The following is a 10,010-nucleotide window of genomic DNA, read 5'->3' as shown; positions in this document are numbered from 1 at the left end:
TGATGTCTAGAACAAACTAGAGAAGAATCTATCTTGGTGAAGGAAGTAAACATTATAATAAAATACAAATTATCCTGTCGTTTAAGGAATTAAATTCAATACAGAACTCTAGATTACGTGTTTTCATCATTCAATTTCCTTACTAAGACTAAGGCATTTGAAGTGCTTATCAGATAGAGAAATCCTAAATGAATGATAAGAGCTAGGTAAAATAGTTTATCACATAAAGAAAACAATCTCTCTATAAAGATCAGAACAAGATATACTCACAAATAAATCATCCAATCAAAAATACCATGAACTGCCCTCCCAGTCGTCTAGATCTTAACCAGGTGTGACTTCAACTCTATGACACTATTTGTTACAGTTTCCACATACTATATCCATTTCCTTCAAAAAAAACTCTTTGCTTCCTTTGCTTCACAATTCACTATTTTTCACATTAAAATATAGCTACATCAATAAGCAATACCTGTACATTCAAACTAATCTTCTTCAGTATGTTAAACTTCTAACAAATGACTACTAGAATCCACTATGAGAACAACATTTTATTAATCGTAAGAAGTGTGTTTAATTTTAATCCTCATCAGCCGGTTCTTTGTAACATATATACAGCTCCACTGTATTCGGTGCTCCTGTACAAATGAACTCGCTGATGAGGTCATTACAAAATTACCATGAGCTCTTGACTGCAGTCTATTTTGAGATAGTTCACTGTTTGTTGAAACAACCGGTGATGATAAAGCCTGTGTCACATTTGGTGCAGATGTATTTGCTGTTGTACTAGAGGAGCTTGTCGATCCGCTTGTATTACATGATATTGTGTCACTGGTAGAAGCTGAGCTAGTTTGGTAGGCATTTTCAAGACTTTGAGAACGTGTAGATCTATTATTTTCTTGGATTAATAATTCTGACATTCTTACAGGCACATTCACCTCTAAATTCCTGAGAAGGAAACTGCAATTAGGATTTAACTCTCGATGTATTTCTATGGGAATATCAGTTTCACACCAATTGCTTTTTCTACGAGCACAGCAATAACAAACAACTTCATCATCTGTGTTTGCAAAATAAAAACCTGCCTGAGCTATTCTTGTTATATATGGCTTATTGTGTTTGGGAAATGATCTTAAAGTGCAAAATCGGAGTAATTCATAACGCATTGTTATTTGAGGAGGGACTCTCTCTCCACCTGCTATTTTGTCAATTATATGTATTAATGGTTCAAACCTTTGAAGATCAGCTTGATTAACTTCAGGATCAGGTAAGTTACTTGGCTGCATAGGGATTTGTAATGTTGGACACGATGCTTCTGTTCTATTGGTAACTTCACTGCAATTATCGTTTTGTGTATGTGTAGACATAGCACTATATTTACAATGTAGGGTTTTGGGGTGAACAATGTCACATGGACATTTTATGGACATTTCATAAGAAGAACCACCATCCATTACAACTTGGCCCCCAATTGCACAATCTTGAAGTGCCCTTTCAGACTCTGACTCAGGTAGATCGACAGGGAGATGCTTTTGATTTTGTACAATAGCTAAATCAACATGTGTCCTAACTTCAGGTGAGCATGCTTCGATAATTTCCCCCCTATCAATTTCAGATCTCGTTGGTTCAGATTGATCTTCTTGACTTCTCTCCGCTTCGTTTTCATGTCTAGAGACAGGGGCAACAGTGATTCGAACCTTCGTATCAAGTTCTGACATAGCACCATTTATAACATCTTTAAGTATATTTTCTTTAACATGTGTCTTTTTGTCACATTTTGGGTCACTTTTTGCGGATATTTTAAAGTTTGGTCGTGACTTTAAATCTATTGTATCATATGCGGCCGTGTATCTTAGACTAATATTAGTTGAACTGTGCGATTTCTTTAATTGGATATGGTTCCCTGTTTGATACTGGCTTGACTGGGGAGATTCTGTGCTATCTATATGATCATTCCACACTTTTGATTCAATGTCAGGCACGAACTGTATTTGTTTTGATATTGCCATTGATGTATGATCACGTGACCTTTGAACATCCGTGATCCATTTTGGACATTCTATTGAAGATGAAAATGAAAAATAAATGAAAATTTAATGTTTTTACCTTTTAAAATCTTATTATTATATATCATAAAAAGAAATACAGTATTATCAATCATGGAATGCTTCCGACTGAATTATGAACAAACAGAATAATGAATACAAACCACTTTGTATATGCGAAATAGCATCATGTTGAGCTATCATGTTATCATCTTTAACACATTTTGTCTTTGCAATTGTCGGTTCACACTGCTGTTGGAGCTTCGAAATAAAAAACGACATTTACAGATAAGTTATTATAAGCATTTCAAAAAAATCAACATAGATCAAAATATATCCGTTTTTGCAAAAGGATCTCTGTGTGAAGAATTTCAATAAATTGTGATGATATTAACTTAATAAATTTGATACATTTATTACAGTCCATCTGTTCAATCTATTATATCGAATATCTATCGAATAAATGCCATAATACCTGAATTTAGTGTTTTATAATTGTCAACAGATATCAAATTTTGGCTTTTGACATTATATATGGGTTCAAAATGCATAACCAGAAATTCTTAATTTTATATAAAATTGTATTCAACAGACTGGGGATATTAACTGTGGGTACATAAAATGCATAAAACATGTTCGACTTTACCTGATTGATCCCGGCAGTGTACTGAAACGTTTTACTATCGTTCAATAGTTTAACGTTGTTTCTTGATACAAGTTTCTCCTTCTGCATATGATGACACTTGTTTTCTTGGTAAGCCATTGTGTTCATATTAGATTCATATTTCAAATTTTGCGCTTTACCTTTAGACTCAGACACCTGCCATTGTGTTGTATTCGATATTTCATCAAGTGTGTTCTTACTTTCAAATGATTTCATTGTCGATTTTGTGATGCTTGTTGGAATGTCTCTTTTTATTTTAGTCTGAAATATGAATATATAATAAAGAAATGTATGTTCGCCTTCAATTATTCAAATTTGCATAGATAATTATATGTGCTTATAAATTGATAATGAAACGCATCATTCCATCGTTTGTGATTTAAATAAAAGCTCATTATCATTAACAAGAGCGATCAGTGATCATATGTGTCGCCTAATGATAGCCAATTGCATGTTGCAGCTACTGTGTAGCAAGAGACACAAAATCATTAACAAGCCAAACAGCGTTGTATTATAGGACAATAACTCAGCCCAAAATCATTTAATCGGTAAACCCATGTAATATGCCAAAGTACTTGAATTTCAGATCAATCCTGAAATTGAATTAGTGTTATAACAGAAGTAGTCCGGACAAACATTAAAAATATATTGAACCAAAACCGCAAATTTTGGTTGAAAATGCACCAAAAGTGTTTGAGGAGTAGTTCAGACAAGTGTTGTGACGGACGTACAAGCGGACAGACAGACGATGTAGAAGTGATCCCTGTATGTAGCCACTACTCTGTAGAGTCGATTCAAAAATTATAATACATCCACAGATCAGCATTTATGGTTAGCAAACTACCATACTTGACTAATTGAAAGATGAAATGAAATTATTGTTTCAATTGTTCATGTTTTATTTTTAAAGCTGTAAGAACTTGAGTAGTTTTGACCAACTGCGAACACTGTATTATGATCCGTATCTTTACAAGATTGCCAACTTATTTCATCAATTATTATTACCTTTGTATTAGTAATTATTGTTTCTTTTCTACGAGCTTGAAATTTCCTCTGCCGATGTCCTTTCATTCTTTTCGCTTTCAGTTCATAGCTGAAATTTATTCTATTTTTCATGCAGTCTTTACAGTTCATTGCTTTGTCTTTACTGGTTTTCTTTTTTCTGGATTGAACTTCGTGCGTCTGTCTTCCTCCTCTTGGGAACATGTTTTAGAAAGCTCTATCAGTTGTTTAAATTTAAGCTTCAAAATAATGTTTGGCCTCTGCAATCGAAAGCAATATTTTTCAGACTTCAAAATTGTATGCAACAAAATTAAATTCATAAGATTTTTGTTTGGTTTGGTTAGGTTGCTTGATGAACGGAAATCAAACCAATCCTGCAAAATTTTATCTTTTGCGTTCTTTAATATTTTCTATGATCCACTCAATAAACTTTATAATGTCATTTGTTTTGAAGAAGCTTATAACAAAGACATTTTATTGTACAAATGAGCCGCGTCACGACAAAACCAACATAGTGCGTTTGATCCGCGCAGTCTGATCAGGATCCATGTTGTTCGCTTACCAACTCTATAACAATTAGAGAAACCGATAGCGAACAGCATGGATCCTGATCAGACTGCGCGGATGCGCAGGCTGGTCTGGATTCATGCTGGTCGCTAACGCACTATGTTGGTTTTGTCGTGACATGGCTCAAATATTGACGAGTGAGCCGTTAAATATGATATGATATTTACAGGCAGAATGTCGATAAAACAGACATGCCGCTGACATTGAATTCACATAATATATCTAATGGTCTTCTAGCCAATAATTGTGTTATTATATTGAATGATATTAAAATTACAAAATGAAAAGCCTAATAAGGAAATACAAAACAGCAACTTCTTATCTGTCACGAAGCGCAAGGAAAAGAAAACGCATGTAGAAAAGAATACGGTCAGGCGTTTATCGACTTTATGAACAGCCCGTAAACATAAGTAAATAAAGTAATTTATTTACTCATCATTACCTGTGTCTCGAATTATGAAATAAAGATAATTCAATAAGTGTTAATGGCCATATTTATTTCATATTGAACAAATATATGTTGCTTCTGTATAAAACATCCATTGACTAAGCCAATGTTGTATGGATAAAACAGATTTTCATGCAAATTATGTTGAAAGATACAAATATATTGAAGTTAGTAATACTTTGAGAATGTAAAGTATCAAGTATAATAAATGACATGCTTTCCAAGGTTAAATGATATATAATGGTCAATTTTTCTTACAATTTGCATTAAACATTTTAGTATCGTTTTATTCATTGTACCGCAATGTAAACTTCTGTAGGAAAAACATGCAATAGTTTCAATATATTGAGGTCATGTTTTTAAAATACAATTTAACCTTTAAATGAATGATAATGATTATACGAAATTTGTGTAGCTGTGGGGGACAATTCCTCAGTGCATAAAACAGTAAACTGCTGTGATATGGTCTGTGGAATTGTCTCCCTTAGAGGCAAAAATAAATAGTCTCTTGTAACTCTTTGAGAATGGCTTTTCATGTATTTTACGCTTGTGTTTTACGTTTTATAATTATGTAATTTTATGTATACGAGGGGTTATCCAACAATTCGTGGACTTTTTAATTATCTCTTGAACGTCAACGTTTTATGTAATGAAATTTTATCAGCATACATTGTAGAATATCCACACGTTTTGAAAGGAACAATTAAATGCGTCAATAAATAATGGTTTTATATTGCTTTTAAATAAGCACATACACGGCACCCGGCGCACGGTAGAAAAAAACGCAGTTAGTCATCGTATTTTTTTTTGCTAAAAAACTACTAATTAACATAGGAAAACCCGCTAAACATCGTATATTTCTTCTATGATGTCATTTAAGTAATTCATTAAAATTATGGACGTTATTAATGTTAATTTTTGTTGAAATCGCCTGAAACGCCAGACGACGCTATTGTTTACAACGGGAAAATGACGGACACGCAGAAATTAGAAAATAGCGTGATCATACAATTTTGTTGTAATTTGGGAATGACACCAACAAAAACATTTGAAAAAAAAAACCAACAGCAGGCGAACAAAGAAAATAAAATTTTAATATCATACTTGTTTAAGTGACATAAAAAATTTAGAGATAGATATTACTTTGTGAAGCAGTAGTGGTAATTGACTGCGAAACGTTGAAGCATAATTAGTACGTTTAATATTATGACGTTGACCTAAATACTATTTTGGAGTGCGCCGCTGTCGCCCACATGTGTTTATGAAAAATTAAATATTGTTGTAAAATGAGAAGCTACTTACATGAATTTTCTGTGTTTATTTGTTATTAATTCTTCTCAGCAGTGTAAGAATTTCAAATCAATATCTCAAATTAATTTTACGCAACAAAGAAAGTCCACGAACTTTTGGATTACCCCTCGTACATGTAAAGATGAGACTGAAATAAAGAATAGAGGAGGAACATCATATCATCATATATTTGTAGAATGGTGGTGTGAATAGCACAAGGTAATCAAATCCTATTACGTGTACATTATGAAAGAAAAAATAATTATCTTACACTAATATTACAATAGTTTCCTAATTCTAACATTATAATAAATTATTATAATATTTGACTATTTCTATTTGTAATTCTTTGTCATATCATGACGCGATGTAAAAATAAATCATGTATGTTTAGATAACAAAGATGTGCTTTATCACTTTTATTGTCACAAAAACACTCACGGTGTTTGTATATAAGTACCATAATAAATAATGATAAATATACAGTATACAGATCTATTTATATTTCACAACTTATCAATAAAACAATCAATTCCCATCATTTAAAAATAATTAATAACTATTGTGAAAGATTAAAAAAATTAAGGGATACCTATTTTTATTTTGGATCTCAGTAAATTTACCTCTCCCCAGAATTTATTGGGCCAGTTAATGACAAAAAAAATAATAGTTTTCAAGAACCATACACAATATACTTTACAAGTTGCCCTATCTTATCATTTTCACATGCAAATAACATAATTTTACTTTCCTTCACAATGTCATATGTATACACGTTCCCTATCAAAATTATTTTATACAGAATCGACTGAGTTGAAGGTCTCGGGAGAGTCATTTGAATCATTTGTTTACTTAAGCATCTTTGGAAAATAAAACCGTATGTAAATTGTAATGTTTTTCTTAAAATAAAATAGCGTGATAACAAGATAGCGAGAATTATTTATATTCGGCTACTTCATAAAATCAGGTTGTTAAACAATAATTTAAAAGTGAAAAAAATCTGTAATTCTGAAAGCAATTATTAATCGTTCTGAATTTAGACTGGTTTGATTTTGGGAAAATGTTCATGCTAACGGCATTTTTTAGTACAAGCAGGTAGTTGGGCTTACTTACCTATTTTGAGTACGCTGAATTCATTTTTTGCTCTACCAAGGCTGTATTTTTAGTCATTGACCTTTAAAAATCAATTTCAAAATGGCCGCCATTGATTTTTTTAATTTTACATTAATTCTCCCATGGGCGAGGTAAATACACATTTTGTGGCATTTTAATTAAAGGCTTTGTTAATTTAAGTCTACTGAAGTGTGGATGAGAAGAATAAATGCAAAAACAATAAAATTTATTGCGGCAGCCATCTTGGATTTTAAAATGGCGGACAATTTCCTATGTTTTATACACTGTATTATAATTAAAGTAAACAAGCACAAGAAGGCATTTTACTAGGCATGTTTTCTTTTATTAGAAGTGCAGTGATACTAATTAAGACTTCCAAGCGAAGACTTTGAAAAACATCCATTAAAACTACAAACTTGATGGTGTAAAAGGTCACAATTTATACCCTAATACAACGTAAATGAGAGTCATATTTGCGTTCACTTTTGTCATTTAGATGTTTTTTTATACTTCTAAGAATACAATGCATGTTCTTAAAAATATCGTCCTGAGGGGGGGGGGGGGGACCTGCTCAAATATCTGTCCGTCTGTCTATCTATCCGAGCGTCCTCTTGTGTCAGTTAGGGGTATTTGCGATCACAATTTGGCTTTTAGATTAATTCCGTATATCCCCGACCTATAGGATTAATCATTGATTATGGGAGGCAAAATGCTGCTTTTGGAGTAAGAAACAAACATGAAGATAACAGTCATCTTCACAAATCTCCCAGTAAGAGCTTGTTTCTGTCTGTCCGTTTTTAATCCCGTCCATATCTGTCATTTTTGGATAGATTTTGAAATAAATTGCATTAATGTGTGGCACAAGAAAGACCCAGTTGTGAAGCTCAACTCCTCTTAGACTTGAAAGTGCTTGAATAAAGATGTGCATTTTAGTATCCTGTCATTTAGAGATGAATTTTGAAATAGTTAAGCATAAATATACGGCCTATAACTGATTAGGAAATGATATACTTTATATTATTACTTAATCTTCAAACAGGGATACCATGAAAATTGTTTGTTTATTGCTTATGTCAATGTCAATTGCGCAAGAACATGTACTGGGACGTGTAATGCTTGAGAGCCAATTCAAACAGTCCAAAGATCAGGTCATGTCTATCAAGAAAGGCAATTTTTGTAAAAGTTCATAAGCGGGGAACCCGGTCAACAGTGTTTTCATGCACGACCTGATATTTAAAAAAAAGTCTTAGCATTTCCAAAAGTAATTATAGGAATCGCCATCCAGGCTAGCATTCGACAAATATTTTTTTCATGAAATAGACTACTTTCCTGAATAAAAGAGTTAAAGTTTCTTCTTGTAAGGGAAATATTTCATATGGTGTTTATCCCATAGAAGCCTCTACATACTAGTGCCGAGCTTCGTGCATGTGGATAGTATTGCATTTGCTTATATGTAACCCGACAAGAACATGGTGGTTGAGGCCCCTGTGTTAGGACTTTTTTTCGTCTATTTTGTTATCATGTCATATTAAATTATCTGTTTTAATTGGCCTAGAGCAGGCGGAGTTCGTGTAAAATTATTTGAATCTTGTTAATTGTATATGTCGCCGTCCTGGAACGACAATAACTTTGCGCAAATGTGTAATTTGAAAAGGTCGATGTCATGCACAAGCAGCAAGCAGGGTTATGTCTTCAGTTAAATTTCTATATCATAAATCATGATAAAAACGTAAACGTAAAATGTTTGTGTCCGATCTATAACTTTCTCATTAATTGATGCCTTTTGAAATAATTCATAAATAATAAAAAAAATGCATGGCACATTGGGACAATGAGTCACATGTAAAACTCAGCTGATGATGTTAATCAAAGACCAAAATCATACTTTCCCTTCGAACAAAATATTTCCTTAAAGTCTCTAAAAAGTCTGGTTAACGATTTTGTCATTCATGGCTGAATTAAAAATCATTTTTGAATAAATATGGCGGCTCTTTGAAAGACGACATGTAGCGGACAAAAGTTCCAAGGTCACACTTGTATTTCAAAAGTCATGATATGAGAGTGCATTGGTGGCCATGTCCAGTCCATATATGTGTTATTCAGCGAGAGCTAAGAATAGATACGTGGTACTTTGAAACAATTTGTCTTGAGTGAGAAAAGAATTATCGCATAAAGTAAGATTTCAGACATTAAAGGTCATATTTCATTTCATATAAATATTTTGAAGGTCACGTCCGGTCATGAATTCTGTCATTCAATGGATGGATATTGGCGTAACTAGGCATAAATTTGTGGCACATTAGGACTACTTGTAATGCTTAAACGCTAGATTGATAGCTAGATAGGTCATTGATGGTTGTGTCTATGTCTTTGTTATTTATTCATAGATGCTTTTTAAAATAATAAGAAATACTGATGATATAAATAAATGCTTCTCAATGTTTCTAATGTTTGTAAAACTTGTAAGACTACAGTGACCATGCCTTCAATGTAAAAAATGGGAAAGGAGATTAACAAAGAAAGGTGGCATTCAATAAACGCAGCCCCAACACGACCCAGCAACAAAGGTAATGGATCCTTAACTGAGTCGAGCTTCAGAGACATTTCAAGTGGGCACGCCCTTGTTTATCTTTGTTTTTACATAATTGTCAGGGTAGTCCAAAAATAGTTGGTACAAATTTTAGTGACTAAAATTACATTAAGAAATACTAAAGTAATTTTATGGGGTGATAGCGGAAAAATATGAGACAAAATGATATCAAAAATATGTTATATCATAATGGAATAAGATATTTATCAATTTCTTGAAAAATAGCCAAGAACAAAATAAGTATGAAGATTTGAATATATCTTAGTCACGTGAATGATTTAAAAACATGAG

General features: G+C 32.7%; 1 protein-coding gene across 1 annotated transcript in view; it reads right to left on the bottom strand.

The window, feature by feature from the left end:
- Positions 1–554: 554 nt before the first annotated feature.
- The window catches only part of LOC132752235 (uncharacterized), a 29,590-nt gene continuing 20,134 nt past the window's right edge, over positions 555–10,010 (bottom strand). The window contains exons 5-9 of the mRNA XM_060742581.1: positions 6,029–6,164; positions 3,715–3,971; positions 2,692–2,970; positions 2,210–2,306; positions 555–2,059 (exon numbers count right to left, since the gene is read on the bottom strand). Coding sequence (XP_060598564.1) covers positions 555–2,059; positions 2,210–2,306; positions 2,692–2,970; positions 3,715–3,915 — 2,082 coding nt within the window. The 5' untranslated portion in view covers positions 3,916–3,971; positions 6,029–6,164. The remainder of the gene's footprint in view (positions 2,060–2,209; positions 2,307–2,691; positions 2,971–3,714; positions 3,972–6,028; positions 6,165–10,010) is intronic.

The sequence above is a fragment of the Ruditapes philippinarum genome, unplaced genomic scaffold (genome assembly GCF_026571515.1).
Source record: "Ruditapes philippinarum isolate M1 unplaced genomic scaffold, ASM2657151v2 ctg3014_1_1_1_1, whole genome shotgun sequence".
Lineage (NCBI taxonomy): Eukaryota > Metazoa > Mollusca > Bivalvia > Venerida > Veneridae > Ruditapes > Ruditapes philippinarum.
Note: the sequence above shows the minus strand (reverse complement) of the source record. Positions and strands in the feature narration are given on the sequence as shown.